Raw genomic sequence first — 20,646 nt, 5'->3', positions numbered from 1 at the left:
ATAGTGCTGTTTAGTACATTTTTCCCTTACAGAAAGACTTTCACAGGATATTTGTCAACAGTTTGGTGAGCACATTTGGTTTGGGTGATTTTGATAACAGCGCCACAAAACTAAAGATACTTTGATATCTGCACTGTAAGGAGTTATATGACAGACAGATTCGATTTTTTTCATTGATACAAAGAAACCCTTATTACTGAGTACCCTGAAGAAACATTGTTAAACTTCCCCTCTTAAATTTATGTTAATTATTATTTATATTCAACATATTGTATTACAATCATTTGGTTATTCATCTTTGTATCCTAGGATAGTCTTTGTCACGCAGGCACTTAGTAAGCATTTGGTGGCTAAAATTATTAAGTGGGTGCAGAATAGTGTTAACCGACATGGAGTCAGTAAACTTGGAATGGTATCTAGGCATTTGGTTTTGGACATGTTACTTAACTACTTCTTTTTCTCCTCTATAAAATAGCAATAAGAGTATTTATAGAGCCTATTGCAAAGATTTACATGTGATGTTTTTATGTGTAGTGCTTAGCGTCATAGTGTCTGGCACATAGAAAATGCTCAGTAAGTGGTATTAATATTCAGTAGGTGACTAATCTTACCCATTATGTTAGATTTTATTATTCAGATTTTCAGAAAGTATTAATTTATGCTCTTTTGCTTGCAAGTGACAAAAACTGAGTTCAGTTTGTTTTAGCAAAAAGAGAATTACCTGATTGCTTTACTGGGAAGTTCTGGCTGGTCTGGCTTCAAATATAATTGGATTCAAGGGTTTTTTTTTTTTTTTTTTTTTTTTTTTTTTTATGATATCAGGTGTCCCTCCTCTCCCTCTTTCCTTTATTGTCAGACAAGCTCGGATGGCTACTGGGAGCTCATGACCTGTATTTTTCACTGTCCTAGCCAGGAACCAGGAAAAATGAACCCTTGCCCATTCCTCTTTGCTCCAGCAAAAGTCCTAGAGAGAGCCTCTATTGACTCAGCTTGAGTCATGCCCAGCCAGGATAATTATTGTGACCCAAGAGATGAGTGTGTACTCTGGTTTGCCGTGGTTCATTTATCTGTTCTTAGGGCTCCAGGGAGCAATGTCAGCCCTGCTCAGACTGTGTGGAAAAGATTAATTCCCAAAAAAGTGTTGGCCAGATGAAAAGCATGATTGTTCAGTTATATGGATGTTTTATTATTTCTCTATGTACTAAAAACTGAATGAACACTACAGCTTTGTGATAACACTGAAGAATCCAGACACTGTTAGACATCTTATAATGCTCGGGATCCCTCTTCCCAAACCAAGGATCACCTGGCCTAAGGTGTCAGTAGTGCTGACATTGAGAACCCTGGACTAGAATAGTTGAGAATTAAATGAGCTACTCAGAAAAAAAGTCAAGAGAGAGAAACAGTATTCCCAAATTTTCTTGCTTGTGTGACAAAAGTTTTAGAGTAAGTAAATGATGGCGAGGAATTATGAAGCAGTGAATAGCAAAGGACCATGTGAATTGTTCTTTCTCATGAACATTTGATGAATGACTGATTTTTAAGTTACTTACTGAAAAGTGAACACATGTGTTACCCTTAGTTGATAATAATACTGTTGAAAAGGCAGTTCAATTAACCTACACATAGGAAAAGCTCACTTAGACAACTTAAAATTCATGTTATTAATCACAGTGTGACCTTTTAAGAATGTGGAAGTTTCTGTTGTCAACCTCATTATTACACCTTCTGATTATGGGTCAGCATTTTCATCCTCATAATACATTGATTAGATACAATTTTTACTTAGGCATTAAAAATGCAATGATGTCCTTTTTTTAACTGAAACTGGAGGTTAATAAATTTGTCTTTTGACATTTATTCATATTCATTGGGAATTAATTTCTCAGCTTGTGGAAGTTTATAATCTTGTGGTAATTTCTCAGTTTTCTACATTAGTTGTCCCCATCCCCACCTCCAGCACACACAGAATGACCTTTGTTAAATTATTTTGAACTCATTTTGCTTATCTAACTAGCTTAATTTGATTACTTAAAATGCTGTGAGAAACACTTCCCCACTTCTCCAGTTAACTTGTGTTAATATACTGGGTGAGCTTTTTACCTTTTTAAAAGTTTTAATCTTTAGGCTTAGTAATTCAAGAATGAAATAGTTTTAGAAGATGCTGTTACATTTCAGTGATTGTAATCTTTCAAAATCCAGCATGTTCATGAGACTATGTAATCATAATTAAGAGTATTTTTTCCCTGTTGCTGTCATTTATGGAGGTTCATGTCATATTTACAGAGGTTTTATCACAATAGTGGAGTTCTTCTGAATTTCTAATGTCTTGGCATTTAGTCATTCTGCAATAGACATTTAATAAATATCAATCATTGCCTGATTTATTTAGATCATAAGTCAAAAGTCGTGTTTTATTTTTAACTGGAAAGTAATTTGGTTTATTTCTAGAACCAGTAAAGGCTGTGTGGTATATTCTCTGAAAATGCTAATTGTTTTCACCTCATTATTGTTTTTAGTATATTGTAATTGCATAAAATGAAATATCATATTCCCAGGGTTAGCCTAGTCACAATTCTAGGAATTTGGCTTGTCATTTGGCGCCATCTGGTGATGTTTGTCTACTCAGCATAAATAAGAATATCTCTGTATCCTGTGGTTACTTGGGACTTCCAGGTTGATTCCAGAAGTGTCTCTCGTCTTCTCCCTAAGTTAGGATTTCCTTGTAAGGCCTTGTGTATCTCCCACTCCCACTTCAAGAATATAAGAACTGTAGTCCACTCCCTTCAGCAAAAAGAGGCTGAGCAGAGACCAGAAATGAGTAGCAGTGTGTCCATATTCACTTTATCATGGGAGTTTTATTGTATTTATAGTTTATAGTTTCACTGGGATTGTATGTACCATCATGTTAGGAAAAGAATGAGATTTACTAAGGAAGAATTTCTAGAGATTGTCCTTTGAGTTGCACTCTTTTGGGAAACAAGGATAGAGTATTTTAAAGCCTATGTGTGTGGTGGCAGGGGCTTGGGTGGGGACATTTATATGAAAACACTTAACATAGTACCTGGTATGTTGGAGATGTACCTTTGTTAGCTGTTAATTCTTTTAAGGCAAGGAACTTTGACACTGTCAGGTAAACTTTGTCTCTTAAATTCAGGATCTTTCTCCAGCTGGCTCCTTTCTGTTGGCATTCAAGTGACTATGTCTTCTATCTTTCAAAACCAACAAACAAGCAAAACCAAAAACTGTCTTCAACCGTGCTTCCTCTCTGGCTACTGCTCTATCTCCTCCCTCACAAGAGAACTTTTTAAGAATTTTCAACTTCATTTCCTCACCTTCCATTTATGCTTCAGTTTTCTCCAGTATGGCTTTGGCTTCCATCTCTGCATAGAAACAGTTCTTGAAACATTCCCCTCCTTAACAGTAAATCCAGTGCACGTCTTCAATTTTCATCCTGCTTGCGTAACAGCAGTTACTCTCTGGAAGATCTTCTTCCCCTTGCTGCTGTGGTGCCACACTTGACATTCCTTCTGTCTTGTGACTGTTCCTTCTTAATTTTGTCCGTTTTCGTTTTACTATCATTTAGAATTCCACAAGGCTCTCCTCTATTCCTTTCACTTTTTAAATTTTGATGAAATTTGGGCTTCAATCTTATTATAATGGAAATTCTGATGAAACCTAATGCTTTTTTTAAAAAAAGTAATGACTTTTGTTTTTATGGAAATGATTTATGCTCATTAGAATATATTTTCAAGCATCAGGGGAAAATACAAAGATGTAAGAAAAATTGCCCCAAATCCCACCACAAAGAAATAAGCAACACTAACATTTGGTTAGCATTCTTTTAGACATCCCTATTCAAAAATCATAATTTATACCTAGCATTCATTGAACCTTACTTAGTATGTGTCAGGATTGTGTAAATTGCTTTAAATTCTCACAACTGTGTATAATACGGTTGCTTTCCCCATTTCACAGATGAGACAGAGAAGGGAAGTAACTTACCCAAGGTCATATAGGTATTAAGTGTTGCTAGTGCTGTTCAAACCAAGAGAGCTTGGAATTTGGTAAACTCAAGCTAAGAAAAGGGCACAAAGTGGTACCTGTCTGTTTTAGACTGCTTAAATCACTGAAGCTATAAATATTGCCCCAAAATGAAGTCATGCAAGTAGTGTGACCATACTTTACCTCTCAGTTCTCAACATTTTGGCTCTAAATATGAGTTATTTGTTCAGTGATACATTTAGCACAAACTGTCATTTTTGGCATTATTTTTAACATGTTTTATGAATTTAGTGTATGAAAATGACGATCAGCTCCTGTGGGACCCTGAGTACTTACCAGAAGACAAAGTGATTATATTTCTTAAGGATGCATCTAGAAGAACAGGCGATGAGAAAGGTGTAGAAGCAATTCCTGAAGGATCTCACATAAAAGACAATGAACAGGTATGTGAATAAGAAATAACTTATAATTTTCCCAAAGTAAATTAACCACATACATTTACAAGTGTAAGTGCTATCACATTTAATGTTATTCCTATACAGATGGTCCCTGACTTAATAATAGTTCAGCTTAAAAACTTTTGCCTTTACAATGGTGTGAAAGCAATATGCACTCAGTGGAAAGCATACTTTAAATTGTGAATTTTGATTGTTCCACGAGCTAGTGTTGAATCTCTCTTGTGATACGGTGGGCAGTGGCAGCAAGCTGCACCTGCTGGTCAGCCATGTGATCATGAGGGTAAACCACTGATGAGACTGTTCTGTACCCATACAGCTAGTCTGTTTTTCACTCTCAGTACAGTATTCAGTAAATTACATGAGATACTCAACACTTTATTATAAAATAGATTGTGTTAGATGATTTTGCCCAACCGTAAGCTAAGTAAGTGTTCTGAGCACATTTAAAGTAGGCTAGGCTAAGCCATGATGTTCAGTGGAGTACGTGAATTAATTTTCAACTTTCAACTTACAATATTTTCAACTTAGGATGGGCTTTTTGAGACCCTCCATTGTAAGTGGAGAAAGATATATAATGTCATGGCAGGGAGTTTGAGGTATAATCAGCATAGGTATATAGTGTTAACACACACAGTGGTATGATTTCAGCTCAAACAAAAATTTGGTATTTTGCCTGTATATTTATTTTTATTATGCTTTTTGAACTCCCTTTGCATATCCCTGAGAATCTATGGATATCATGAAGTTGGGAAAATGCACCTGGGATAATATTACTCCGTACATAGTGGACCATTGCCTACAATGAACCGAATAGTAGTTTTATACAGTTTTTTACCTTTTCTACCAATATTTCTCTTTACTCATTTGTTTAAAATTATCTTAGAATAGGAACCCCAAAAAGCCAAAAAGAAGGGACTTGTGATAATTATAAAATGATTTTTTTTTTAATTTTAATTTCCTAGAATACCATGGCCAAAAGTAGAGTATTTGTTTATCCTGTTTTCTACATATAGGGGCAGTCATTTATCAAGAATGAATTTATGTTTGTTTTTCTTTAGTGTTCTTTATGTTGCATTCACTAGAATTATTTGTCCTCCAGAAAGGATGAAAACACTGGATTCTAGAAAAGCCTTTACTCTCTTAAGAAATTGCAGCCTTGAATTGTTGGTAGTCCAAATCACATATTGAAGCCTTTTATTTTTCTAGGCATTATATGAATTAGTTAAGTGCAATTTTGATACAGAAGAAGCATTGAGAAGATTAAGATTTAATGTAAAAGCAGCTAGAGGTAAGAATAAATACTAAATTTTTGTTTTCAAGATATAACAGAGATTTAAAACATAAGTTTGTCAGTTTATCTAGGTGTATCCTAAATTTAGTTAATACTGATCTTCCTGAATTCGGTAAATATTTGCTAGATAACAACTTGTTATAACTTGTTAAATTACTTGTATATAACACAAGTATTATACAAGGCATTATGGGGAATGGGATTAATATTGTCCCTTTATGAGAAAACAAGGCCATTTAAATTTAAAAAAATAAAAACACATAATGCCTTTTAATTTCAGGGCATTTTTATAAATATTTTCTTATTTGATCTTGGTGTAATGATCTTGTGAGCTAAGTAATGTGACAGATGTTACTCTCACTTTAAAATTGATGAGAACCGAGGTTTCTGAACTGAAGTAACTTAGCTGAGGCAAACATAATTCATAAATAATGAAGCCATAATTAAAATCCAGGTTTTTGATGTTTTTACTCTAAACTGGCTCCCGCACCCATTTCACTAAGAATACTGTTTATAAATCATGAACAAATGAAAGATCATTCAGTTCATTCAACAAAAATTGGAAGGCTTACTAAATTGTGAGGACATAACTATAGACAAGGTCCCTGTCCTTGTAGTGCTTAGAGCCTAGGTAAGGAAGCTGAAATATGGGAGTTCTTCCAAGGAGAATTAGAGTGTGCAATTCACATTTATTGCAGTGGGACTTAACCTAGTTAGGGGATAGGGTGAGGGTGTTAAAGCCTCTAGAACAAAGTGATTCTTTTCCTGGGATGTAAATAAATTAGCTAGGTGAAAAGAGGGTGAGATAGGATGCAGGAAATAATTTTTTAAGCAAAGGGAACAGCATGCACAAAGTCTGAAGTAAGAAAGAACAATGATTTTAAGGAATTGAAAAGTGGCAGGTATAGTTGGATCATAAAGTATAAAGTAGAATTGGCCTAAGTTGAGGTTGGAGAGTTAGGGGCCAAATCATCCAAAATGTTATTAAATAAGTTTTTGTCACTTTATCTTTTGCAGCCATCAGTAATAGAATTCAGGAATAAAATATTTACCTAGTTGTTACCAGAAAGTTACATCTTTATAATTTTGTTAATATATGCAACATTTGGGAGAATATTGCTTAACAGTTCCCACTCTTCTCCCCCACCCCCCTCCATTTTGTCAGAGGAATTATCTGTTTGGACAGAGGAAGAGTGTAGAAATTTTGAACAAGGGCTGAAGGCCTATGGAAAGGACTTTCATTTGATTCAGGCTAATAAAGTAAGTAACAGTATATGTTGTCTCTTTTACAAAAAGAAATTTAGTTAACAACCCATCATCTTATATCTTCTATTCTTCTGTTATATTTTCTATTATATTTTCTAGTGTTAAAGGTTCTATAATGAATATTTTAATGTTTTGGTATTTAGGGAATTATTATAATAAGCATGCCTAGACTTCCTGGCAGTTATTTGCCAAGTGACTGTTTTCAGTGCATGATATTGGAATTGGACATTTATAAATATGTCTTCAACTTCCAGATCGGATGTATGTGTACAAAGTAATTTTTTAAAGCTATTTTCCACAAATTTGTGACATATTTTTTTAGGAGGGTCTTTAAAATAATTTTGAAACTTTAAAGCATTTTTAATATGACATTATTTACGATTAAAATATTTTTTTATGTTTGCTTAAGTTCTGAGTGGTCTAAAATCAGATACTTAATACTTAATTTGGTTTTAATTGAGATTTAATTTTCTAGAATATCTCAATAAATCAGTTTTATTATATGTTATATAATATTAAAATTTGACAATTTAGCATAATTTATCTTTCCATATTGATATCAGTCATACAATGTCAGTGTATACCCAAAAGAACTTCATAATTACTTGCAGATTTATTTTTAGGCTTAATTTTCTTAAATGGAAATCAGGTAAGATTTTTAATAGTAACTGCACAATTATATAGAATAGAAAAATGTGTTCCTAGGGGAAATCAGAACAGGAAAAATTAAAATCTCATAGTTTAAATGTAAGAAATTTAAGTAATATCTAGACTTATAAATATCACATTTTTAGTGAGTATAAATGACAAGGGGCTTAACTTTACATGTTTCCTTAGCCTTAAGGATGGTGTCTAGGATATGTGATGTCTAGGATGATGTGTGTTTTTGTTTTTTTTTTTTAATATTTTATTTATTTATCATATTATTTAATTATTTTATTTTGGCAGGGGGTGGGAGAAGTTAACAAGTTTATTTTTTTGAGGTGGTACTGGGGAACTGAACCCAGGACCTCATGCATGCTAAGCATGCAATCTACCACTTGAGCTACACCTGCCTCCTAGGATGATGTTGAAAGTATCTGGGCTGATGTAGGCTTGCATCTGAGGCTTTAAATAGTCTGTCATCACATTCACTTCGTTATACCTCTGGATGTGATTGGATGGTGTTCACTTGATTTGTTTCAACACATATTTAACAGTGTCTATTTTATGTTCCACAAATTAAATAGTTGTTTACAAATCATTTAAGTTCATTTTCCTCAATTTTGTTGTACTTTAACTAAGTTACACTTGATTATCTTATTGCATTTTGGTACTTGACATCAGACAACTAATAAGAGAAATTTTGAGTCTTAGCATTGTTGTGAAATGTTGTGTCCAAATCATCTGATAATTTCCAACAGTGAATAGTCAATGAAAGGAGTGCATGATGCTAATGACTGGTCATGTGCATTTCTGATTGTAAAAAAAAAAAGCACTGTCTCATGGTTGAAAGGGACAACAGTTTGGATAAGAGTTTTCTAGCATTCCTGCTTGAATTCAAACACTGTTGACCAAACCACAGTGGATTATCTACGGAGGGAACCCCTGGGATGATAAGCTAATATAATTAACAGGAGGAACCTCCCAGCCCCCAAAATCCTTTTTTAGGGAATAAGGACTTACTAGATGACTTATGACATTTTTTGGTTAGTAGTTTTAACATAATACTGAAAATAAGACCTTGATTTCTTTTTAAATATTTGGGATGGTGATGTTTCAATATTACAGAAGTCATCTGACCTGTATTTACTACATTAGTTGTTTCAGTAAACAAAGGGAGAACAATAATTTAAAAAGGAGAATGGTTCAGTGAAAACATTAAGACTTTGTTTTTATACCTGGAATTGAAGTTTGGACCTTAATCATAGATTGTATTATGCAGACTTATTTAATTGAGAATTTTTCATAGTATTGTTAACTTTTACATGCCATAAAAAATGTCTTCAATTTTTGCTTTGAATAAAATACAATTGACTTGGGTCATGTCTTCTAGAAGTAAGATTCTAAAAAGGAGGCAAAAACAATTTGAGAAGATGATTGGTTTTTTGTTTGGGGTTTTTAAAGCCCTGATAGCTTTATCTTAACACAACTTGGGCCAGAGTTGTAAAGTGCAGGAAGAGAGGAAGAAAGAAAAATATGTCAGGTAACAGAATAAGGACATCATCAAGCTGGCCTTAGTCAGTCCAGCAGGATACCTACCTACTTCAGGATTAGACATTTGTGAGTTAAAGCATATTGTCTTGCATCCCAAACACTCAGATACCTTTTTTCCTTTTAAACTCCCAGTATTTTATGTGCATCAACCCTACCAGCTCTCCTAGTGAAGTAGCGAAAAGGGGAATCTTGTCAGCATGGGATTTGCCAGTCCCATGTGTTTATGTAAGGGGAGCCATTCAGTTGCCCAGATATGTACAGCACAGTGAGCCACTGGAGTAATTTAGTAAACAGAATATTCGCATTGTTATAATAGCTTTTAACTGACTGGAGTATTTTGAGTCTTTCTAGAAAGTGAGTCTGGATCAATGTTGGGATTAGTAAGAGAATCCTTTAATTGAGAATTTAAAGGCAAGTTCCCTGGGTGCTCTCTGAGTAAAAGTGTTTGCAAACTGTTTATAACCTTAATTTTAATTTTAATGCCACTTCCGGACATTTTCAATAAGAGTATTTATTTTTATAGTAAATGAAGATGATAGCCTCTTTAAAAGCATAATGCTAAATATCTGAAGACCTGTTGCCAATGTATTATTTCTCTTAATGGGAGGTTAGAAAGAATAGTTTTTTAACACAGCTGCTACAGTGTTGTATTTTATAACAAGTATTATATATTAAAGACCAGTTAAATTTGTTTTCAGACTTCAGATATTTTTCATGAAAAAACTCCTTTAAGGAGGAGATGATTCTTAAAAACAAGTACTTATTTCTTACAGGTTCGAACAAGGTCAGTTGGGGAATGTGTAGCATTCTATTATATGTGGAAAAAATCTGAACGTTACGACTTCTTTGCTCAGCAAACTCGATTTGGAAAAAAGAAATACAATCTTCATCCTGGTGTAACGTGAGTTTATTTTTTCTACTGAGTCATATTTTTGCTAAGCTTTTCTAAATTTTTCTTGAGAAAATTATAACTTTTAGATTCTTTCTTAATAGGATAAGAACTTACATTAATTTCAGTTTATCCACTTATCTACATCTTCATAGGGCATTAGACTTTTCAGTGTCTTATAAAACATTGTAAACTACAGTTGATACTATTTGAGACAACAAATTTATCAAAGCAAATGGTAGAGTGTATGTTTTCAGTAGTATTCCTGAGAGGAAATAGATCAGAATAGCTGTGAAACCATGTTTTTGTTAGATTCTGTTCCATTCAGTATAAGCACATAGAGTTTTGATCTAATAACACTGAGAGAGCAGTGAGAATAGGAAAGAGAAACTATCTTTATAAAAACTTACAGGGCCATATGCCTAACAGAGACCTTTTAAAGAGGAAGGGAAATTAGTATTTTTCCTTGCCCGGCCTATTTTTGATTCTGGAGCCAAAGTAAAATTTGGACATAGATGATACCAAAAGGAAAAGACATAGGGATATAATAAGTCAGGTCAAATTGCATTTTTGTTGTTGTTGTTGTTGTTAGAGATTTTTATAGAGAAGAACATATGCATGATAGCTTCCTTTTTCCTGGTTTCCTCTAACAGGAATAATATTTAATAATTAGTAATGCAACTTTAGCTAACTCCCAGTGATAGAAGGTAAGTGGGTTGTTACTACATCCACTTTTTAAGCAAAATACCTTGTGTGTCTAATCCAGTCCCATGCACCAAATTCTCTTAGCCTCATTGAAGTGAAACACTGTCCTGACTACTACTAGTAATTTGTTACTTAAGTCCATGGTACATGGGGTATCGAAGCCTTCATTTCACAAGAGTTGTTTTAATATGCTGATCAATTGTTATGGTGGAGTTTAACTTTACCAAGGATAGTAATCCTTGATTATTCCCTAATGTTTATGGAATAAAAACAATGCAAAGTTGTGGCTTCAAATTTGGTCAGTGTGCACCAGTAAAGTTCTTAAGCCTGACCAAATAACTGCCTTTGAAAGATGTGCTTAAATGCATATTTGCTTGTGCTTTTTGAACTCCTAGGCTGGACTGTTTCTTGATCATGTTCATTTAAAGGTGTCTCTGCTGGTCACTTCCTTGAAGGATCAAGCACTCTTAAATCCAAAGCAAAATTATCTAAAAGGGAATAAATGGGTACGATTGTCCCTGGAAATCATGAGACATCAGACTCTGTGCCTCATTCCCCATTATTCAAAGTTCATAATAGCTACAGCAGAATTTTATATATAACAGTATTCCAAATTTTATCTAATTGCTTACTGTTACCAATTTATAGTTAATTTTTTTTCTGGATTATTTATTGGTAGTATTGAGGCATAGTGATGTAGAAGTAGATGCAGCCATCCAGTCTTCAGAGTATAGCTTAGAATAGTTTTCAAGCTGATCTATAGGGAAGGCAATAGTAACATCTTTCATTTTTTCACCCATTTCAGAAACAGTGTTCACACATGAACTACAGGCAGTCTGTCATCATCAGCAGTAAGAACATAAGAATTGCCATGCTGGGTCAGACCCATGGTTCATCCACTTTTCTCTTTCAGAAAGCATCACCAAGGGAAGTGTTGTGGGCTGGCTTAGTTGGTCCTCTGTGATGTCAAGCTCAACAGGTTAGGTAGGGATGTGCCGCCAAATGTTTCAGTTTTTCTCATGATCTCTCCGTAGTTTCTGAAAACTTGTTGAGGAAACTTTATCTGTAACCTTGATTCTTAAAGGTTTAAGTATTTTGTAGGTATAGTAGACACAGTTAAAAGTCATTCCATATTTTCTGTTTCCTCAGGCTTTAAGATTTAACAGTATATCCCCTAGTGTTATGGTATGAAGTGAACAAATGTTTTTCCCTCTGGGCAAGAATATTATGTTTTGTAGGCTTCCGTTATATCCCCTTCAGGTCTTTTATAAAGTTTTCTTTTTTTTAACTGAACTATAATTTTTGTTTTTACTCCTACTCATCCTTTTTCCCTGTGTTATATATCCCCACAGAAGCTATGACCAGACTGTGTATTATTTCCAGATGGTGAGAAGTTGTGGTTTTTCTGTAGACATGGAGGTATTATTCTAGTTTGCTTCCAGGACCTTCTCTTCTTGTTAATAGTTGCACTTTATGTGACTGCACAAAACATTAAGTTAATGCCTTTAGACAAAAATTTGAATGAATTTTTTAAATCTTCCTCTTTAGTTAAAATCCATAGTTAGGAGCAGATTTATCCTGAACGTTAATTGTTTATTTTTCTGTTACATTGTTACCTTCCATTTGCTCACCAGAATGAAGCACATTTGCCACTTTACTGCCTGTAAACGGCCTTTGAAAGATCCTACTATGGATTCTCTCTATTCACTACCTGGAAGAATTGGCACCCATATGCGAATTGGAGATTTCACTGTAACAGCCTTGCAAATAATTTTTTTTAAAGTAAAAATTTACTCAGCATAAACTGAAAGTCAGTGCTACTCCAGCCTCCTGGTGGTCTCCTGACTCCCCTCCTTCCCTAAGCATTCTGGGTGCCATTAACTTTTAGAAGTAATAGTAATAATTCTTTTACTGTACAATTGTTATATTCAGAAATTTAAAATATTTTTGGTATCTGGTCAGTTCTAACTTTCTTTGAGTGGCTTGTAACATCCTCCATTATCCATTCTCACTATGCCAGGTTTATTTCCAGCAATTTTTTCTGATGCATCGTCTTTTTCTAAGCCTCTGAAGTCCCTTGGCATTGCATTCATCATGCTCATTCTGTTTCTTTGTGCTTCAGATTTGTTACATAATTGTTCTGTAATGATGAATGATACAAGGCTGAAGAGGTCTTAAAAGACCATGAAATTTAATTCCACTTATAGATGAGGAAAATAAGGCTCCTCATTAATGTTAAGTTGATTAGCTTGTGGTTGTATACATTTCTTTGATATGTGTTAGTTTTGTACCTCAGATTGTTGGAAGCTTCTTAAGACAGATTCCACTTCCATATATTACAAACTACACATTTATAACATACTTCTCTGTATATAAACTACATTGTGACCAGATTAAGTTTCAAGACTTAAACTACAGATAATAGCCTGTGGTAGACTGTGACAACAGACTTTCAGAAAAGTCTCAAGCCTTTCCATGGTTTCCTTCTTATCCACATTCTTACCCTGCTCAGAAAATTCTAAAAATAGTTCTATTATACTTATTCTGAGGGAATTTTAAAGTATATAATGTATTTAAGTTTTCCTCATGCTTCTGCTCTGCACCATGCACAATTTAGGCACCAGTGCTGCAATGAGAAACAAAGCAGACTAAAATCCCTGCCTTCAGGGAATTATTCCAGCAAGGTGACAGCAGACATTTTCTGTAAACTGCTAGAGAGTAAATATTTTAGGCTTTGCTGCCCTTAAGTTCTCTTGCAACTACTCAGCTTTGCTGTTGTTGTGCAAAAGCAGTCAGACACTATGTAATGAACAGATGTGGCTGTGTTCCAGTAAAACAGTATCCCCCAGAACAGGCGGCCAGCCCACAGGCCATAGTTGGCTGAACTTTATTCTATTGACTTAATAGCACTTCTTAGTTTACGAAGCACTTCGCTACACATACCTTATACAGCAGCCCTGTGTGGTAGATGGGTCATGTATGATTACATGCATTTTATAGGTAAAGACACTAAATCTCAAAAAGGTAGGTATTTAGCCCAGGTCTTCAAACCTTAATCCAGTGTCACTTAACACCAGTGTCTTCCTGTGCCATGCAGTTCAGGAACGACTCAGGGAGGAAGAGAGCTCACCTCTAACGATACACGGGCAGGTAAGCCCGGGAACTTAGTGAGCTCGTTACAGCTCAGGTCTAGAGGAAAGGTAACACAGAAGGTAACCAAGGAGGTTCAGGAAGGCGATTCACTGTTAGGTCCTAATTTGTTCTTCAGGTACTGCCACAGCCGTCAGATGGTCTTTAGGAACTTTACACTTCCTGTCTGTATCTGGTCAGAAATTCTTTCGTGCTCCTTCTGATTGACATCGTCCCTATCTCTTCATTTACAGAGTCTCTTATTTTAGTAAGGCTACTCTGATCATTTGCCCACAGTTTACAACAGTTTTAATTTCCTGTAGGTCCCTAGAATTTGCCGGTGTAAAGCCCTTAACACATTTTTCCTACAAACGTAACCAAAAGGAGCTTTCCATTTAAATGTTCAGATCCTCGTGTGATAGATGAGGTACTGGAATGAATGTCAGTGAAAATTGATACATTTGCCAATAAAGCCTTCTAAATTTAACCTCAGTCAGTTTTAATTTTCAGCTGTTTTTAATACAAGAAAATGTTTTATTTTACTCAATTTTAAGGGATTACATGGACCGGCTTCTAGATGAAAGTGAAAGTGCCGCTTCCAGCCGAGCGCCGTCCCCTCCCCCAACCGCCTCAAATAGCAGTAACAGCCAGTCGGAGAAGGAAGACGGCACCGTGAGCAACAGCAATCAGAATGGTAAGCAAGCGGAGAAGCACTTCTGTTTCTTCACGACGGGCACTTTTTCCTTCAGTGGCCTGGGAAATTCAGTTTTGGTTTTCATTAAACTTCCAAAGCAGAAGTTAAAGTCATAATTGTAAATGCCACATGAAACATACATACTATCACCATATAGATATACATGTAGATACAGAGGTATATACCAACACACACACAATCTGTACAGATTAATTGGAAAGGATTCCCACTGACAGCATTAAAAAGTAATTTAATAAAGTGTACTATCAACAGTGACCATTTCTTTTAAGAAATTAAGAAAATAGCGTCGATTTTCTTACCTGTTTGGAATGTCTATAAATAGAAGTATTCTTGTTAACTCAGACCGAAACTCTAGCTGTCTCACATCAGAAATACAGATATTTATGAAATAGTTTGAGAGCTTACAACATTTTATCAAGAAAGTGCTTTAAGCATATAAATGAAAAGAAACAGATAATAAGGGCACTTTTTAAAAAATACTTTCCTCCTTGATATCATCATAACCTTGACAGATGAGAAAAGTTAAAGTGGGTGTCAGCCTGTGCATTAATATCGTACAGAAGCATTCTATTTTTACATCCATGAAAAAGAAGCAAAAGAGAAGCAAAAAGCATACTGATACGTTTGGGATTCAGATAATGTTCTTTTTAAAATATACAGTGTACCAAGGATCTCTAAAGCTGGTCAGTAAAACTTAGAGAATTATCTTAATTTCTAATTCAGTCAAAATAGTCTTAAGAGCATTGCTAAGTGGAAAGTAATAAGCCCCCTCCAGTCCTTTTTAGGGGGAAACTGGTGAATTAGAGATAAACCCTGCCCACCTGCATTCTGATGTAATAGCCTTAGGGGAAGGCCAGTGGAGAGCTAACCTCTCCCTGACAGAAAGTAGACAAGGAACACTAGGAAAGCTTTGACCTTTGTTCTGACCTTTATTCTCACACTGGCATTTAATACACTGCAGTGAATATATACTTTATTTAATGTCATTCCCTTACTATTTCCCTTCTAAGACCAAGCCAAAAAAAAAAAAAACACAAAAATTAGGGCCTGCTAGCCACTTCCTGATTTTAAAAGTTTCGTTGACTGATTCCTAGTGCCAGTCACATCCATGCTAAAGTTGAATAAGAAGCTGAGACTCTGACCTTGGGACTGGAGGGGGTGGGTGGAAGTTCGGGGAGGACAGTGGTCAGTACCACAGTTAGCACTCCGTCTCTGCAGTTCTGCATCTGCAGTCAGCCAACCACGTACCAAAAAAGATTTGAGAAAAAGTTCCAGAATGTTCCAAAAAGCAAATCTTAAATTTGCACCATGCTGGCAGCTATTTACATTGTATTAGGTATTATAAGTAATCTAGAGGTGGTTTAAAGTACGTGGGTTATATGCAGATACCATGCCACTTTGTATAAGGGGACTTGAGTATATTCTATAGATTCCCGTGTCCACAGGGTTCCTGGAATCAGTTCCTTGCCTTTGCTGGGGACTGCTGTACTTCTGTCTTTTTCTATTTACTAATAACACAAAATAAATTGTTTCCCTCTTTTTTTCCCTGTTTTTTATTGTTTTTTAACCATTTGATGAGAACATGCAGTTACCTTAGGAAGAGTATGTTCATAAGTTACTTATAAGTTACTCAGTAGCCTAGAAGCCAGTTATATCAGGAACAAGTAAGATATCCAGGTTTTTCAAAGAAAGGAAGGAACTTTCCAACCCAGTTGTCTTTCTTTTGTAAGAGGCTTTAATTAGTGTCTTGAAATGTTAGTTATTTTTGACCTAATGACAGTGTCATCTAGCTCTTTGTGCTTATTACTACAACATAATTGTTCCTTCAGTATCATATGATACATAATCTCCTAAGCATTCATGATTTAAGTGTACTTTTGAGTTGGGAAAAGAGAGTATTTTCTTTGACTAAAATGTGTATTTGAGGCTCATTCTTTATAGTGAATATTTCTCAGATAATTAAATTTTCATTATCTCCATTGGCACATTCTGTATTTTATTTGAAGTATTCCTGAAATTTCTCCTCCACTTTTCAGTCAACTCTAACATGACCTTTTACTATTTTTATTAGAGTAATTATGCTCTTTCTTTTCTCACCTGTTATGGAGGAATTTGTGTTCACTTCTAGCATTTTCACATGTATGCTTGGACAGTGCAGGCATTAATTTTTCAACATTTTGACAGATTTAAATCTGTTTAGTTAAATTTAGTGTATGATCTTTACCCTTAAAGCACAGTACCTATAGATGTACTTGACAAATGAAAAAGTCGTATCATCTTGCTTTTATATGGCAGTAGAAAACACAAGCTTTTAAAGAAAGAATACAAGTCTTTTTTACATGATTTTAGAAAGTTATAGCCCCCTTACGAAAACTGAATGATTTGTGCCTGTCTTTGCTTGCACTCCGCTTATTTAGACTGCTGGATCTGCTGCTGATTTGTTGCCGCACAATACCAGCATGCTGTTAATATATGCCCAGTTCTGTTCTTAATTCTTTACATTTATTACCTTACTTAATCTTCACAGCAACCTTGTAGGATAAATTCATTGTTATCCTTACTGTGTATATGATGAACCCGAGGTAGCAGAGAGTGTAAATAATACGCGTAAGGTCACACAGCTAAATAAAGCGAGCCAGAATTCAAACCATATGTATCCACAGATCTGATACTTCACTTCTTTGATAAAAAGCTCCTTTACAATAGCAGTTTTATAATACTATGTTTTACAAATTTAGCTTTTTAATATCAGCAGTTTCATTCATGTTTCTTCCAACTTAGGAGTGTCATCTAACGGACCAGGTGAAATAGTAAACAAAGAAGAAGTGAAAGTTGAAGGGTTACACGTTAACGGACCAACAGGTGGAAATAAGAAACTACTTCACACAGATATGGATACTAATGGTTATGAAACAGATAACCTTACCACTGACCCAAAACTTGCCCATATGACTGCAAGAAATGAAAACGATTTTGATGAAAAAAGTGAGAGACCTGCCAAAAGGCGAAGGGTCAACAGCAATGGAAAAGAAAGTCCAGGTTCTTCTGAATTTTTTCAAGACACACTCTTACATGGAAAATTTGAAGAGCTTGAAAACACAGATGACTAAATTTTAGGCTTATTTTACTTTCTTTGGAGTACATTCTGGTGTGACTAAAATTTTCAGGGTTGATGGGTTACCTTAAAAAGTTGATTTCTTTGAAGCAGTTGGTTAGAATTTGAAAATTTGAATTGAGTCCTGACTTCAGTAGTACGTAAGATTTTATAATTCTGCCTTTTGCAGACTTTTTACTTTAAAATTGTAAAGGCCCTTTTGAGGATATAACAAATAGTTTAGTAAATTTGAATGAACTAAAGATGTATCTGTACCTTCTCATTTGATGTATTAATCCTAAAATTTCACTACAAGGTACTTTTTTCTTAGTTTGATGGTAGAGGAGAAAAAACCAAGTTCAAATTTCTGATTAACGCCAATTTTTCTGAGTTTGTTGAAATGTCTTTTGTAACAGACATTTTTCTCTCCATACAAATTGAGTATCATTAAGGGAACCCTTATGAATCCTGAAAGTTATGCTAGCATGATTTTTTTATATATAGAAATTTAAAAATAAACCAAGTCAGGTTTGTATATGTAAAATTGTTGACATCAATGATGTCTTTCCATATTCTTATCTGGGCTTAAGAAATACATTCTGTATTTTTCCAGATTCTTTGTAGCCTTTGAAAGATTTTTACAGTACATATGTCTTGACTGAGCTGTCCTTTCTTAATACAAAAGCTTGTATAATTTTCTTAACTTGTACAGTTGGTAAACTTTTATGAGAGGAATTGATATTCTGAGTCTGTCAGCTTTCATTTTATTTTGCTAAGGTTTTTCTAATGAATTTTTAAGTGTTTGTGTAGTAATAACTAAGTCATGTTTCTTATCCAGGTGGTAAAAGCATTCATAAAAGATTGTGGACATTTGTTTTTTCAAGTTTCTACTTAAGGACAAATAGTTTGAGAATTCTGAAATTAAGCATGATACTTAGATCGCATAGTTTGTTTTGCATTTGCTATAATTTTCAGAATTATTTTTGAAGCAAGACAGAAGTTTACTGTTGGCTTAAGTGCTTAAATGTATCATGCTGACCAGAATCCTGTTCAGTTATTTTTATATGCATTATAAAATTTCCCATTTTTGCATTAAATAAACAGGGGAAAAGGTCAAGACATACTTAGATATTGGCACACACACAAGGAGTTGGCAGGCAACCATACTGATTTTATGAGGAAAAAGTGATAAAGTTAGACTTCTCCAGGTACAATCCAGTTTTTCAGATTTAGTAGCGTATTTCCAAAATGAAAATAAAGATATGCAGTAACTATTGCCTTGTGTGATTACAAATAGGATCATCCATTTGCATAGCCTTGCAAGAGTGCCGTTTTATTTTTAGTGCAAAATTCTTCTTAAAAAGTGTAGTTTTATACAGCTGATAGACCGACCTATATCCAAACTTTTATAAGATGATTAACTATTCTTGTTTTATCACACAGGCATACCCCAGATGCTTCTACCAATTCATTTTCAGCCATCAAAGAGCCAATACCTTTTTAAAATAAATCTTCTGTGGTCTTGTTTTTAATGGCTCAGCTATCTAATGCAGTTGAGTAGAGGTTTGCACTGGGGAATTACGGTTTAGGCCTTACCCCCATGAGGTATTACTGTTAACATTTGCTCAGACTGCTTCCCTCCACCAACATGAACAACTTTTCCCCCCAAACAGTGTTAAAAGCCACTTTGTAACACTTGACTTCATATGATGTAGATTCACTGTTGTTACATACATCTCCAAGTAAGTCAGTTTTGGGTGGAAGTGTTGAGAAGCGTGAATTTTTTGTTTTTGTTTTACCTAGAACGTTAATTTATCCAGAATGGCAGCTTTAGCAGATGGTCACAATCCATTTTCTAAATCAGATTTGATTGTATGAATCCAAAGTATCCTAGCTCTTTGTCAAAGATGGTCTATAGAATGTTTCAGACGCATAGCGATGCTGTACTTTTAAGTCGTTGTACTATTAGAGATGCCATTTTCACCTTTTTTAAAAGATGCATTTTGTTTGCAAAAGGTTTGTGAAGTTCTTGCAAACCAATATTACAGGAACATTTTAAATAACTTCTCAGGCATGTTTGCAGATACGGCACATGTTGTACACATGTTAGGAAATTGTGCTTCTCTTTTTTCTTTTTTAAAATATGCCTAATGAAAAACATTCCACTATTACAATAATGCTCAGCTTTTCATAAAGAAATATTTAATTGTATTTTATGTTTATACAGGTATTTCACAAGTACTTTTGTTCTTCATAATGCAGCCACTATCACTTGATAAGACATTGCACTATAAAATTTTTAGTAATTAGTAGTATCATGAATTTAATTTGCTTAAGATGTAGTACATTTCATAACTCCTGAACTCTTGACAAATTGCATTGGGAAAAGAAGCCTTTGTTAATAGTTAGTCTCACTTACCCCATACCTACCCCAGCAAAGCACTGTCTTCATTTGGAATGGTATTCTGTTTTATGATGTGTTTTCAAATAGAGTTCAAAATCTGCAACTTCGTTCAACACAGATTTGTTGAGCTTTAAAATGTATTTGAAGTAATATTTAAATAGGCATTTAAAATTATGAATTAGGTGTTTTAAAATTTATGCATAGTAATTTTGCACTGTAAAATAATTCCCTTCCCCTCTCCCTGTCTGCCATTCTGAATATGCTTATTAAAATATTTTTTTAAACATATTTGCCTACATAATGCTGTGTGAATGATTTTTATTAGATTGAGTAGGTTTTAATTATAGATTTTAAATTTGTATACAGTGCAAATATGTACAATCTCTGTTCGTTCTGCTCCTAGACAGTTTGCATAAAGTAGCATTTCAGTGGCTCTTGATCCCTTTTACCTCATTATAAATGATGTATTTTTGTCTTTTTTTTCCCTCCAGAGA

General features: G+C 34.5%; 1 protein-coding gene across 7 annotated transcripts in view; it reads left to right on the top strand.

The window, feature by feature from the left end:
• Window positions 1-20,440, top strand: part of MIER1 (MIER1 transcriptional regulator) — a 56,464-nt gene extending 36,024 nt beyond the window's left edge. For all 7 annotated transcript variants that reach the window (XM_010989002.3, XM_031465339.2, XM_064493479.1 and 4 more), the window contains 6 exons: window positions 4,297-4,448; window positions 5,670-5,751; window positions 6,920-7,014; window positions 9,990-10,117; window positions 14,494-14,633; window positions 17,436-20,440. In XM_010989002.3, the coding sequence (XP_010987304.1) occupies window positions 4,297-4,448; window positions 5,670-5,751; window positions 6,920-7,014; window positions 9,990-10,117; window positions 14,494-14,633; window positions 17,436-17,764 (926 nt within the window). In that variant the 3' untranslated portion in view covers window positions 17,765-20,440. The remainder of the gene's footprint in view (window positions 1-4,296; window positions 4,449-5,669; window positions 5,752-6,919; window positions 7,015-9,989; window positions 10,118-14,493; window positions 14,634-17,435) is intronic.
• Window positions 20,441-20,646: the final 206 nt, after the last annotated feature.

The sequence above is a fragment of the Camelus dromedarius genome, chromosome 14 (genome assembly GCF_036321535.1).
Source record: "Camelus dromedarius isolate mCamDro1 chromosome 14, mCamDro1.pat, whole genome shotgun sequence".
NCBI lineage: Eukaryota > Metazoa > Chordata > Mammalia > Artiodactyla > Camelidae > Camelus > Camelus dromedarius.
Note: the sequence above shows the minus strand (reverse complement) of the source record. Positions and strands in the feature narration are given on the sequence as shown.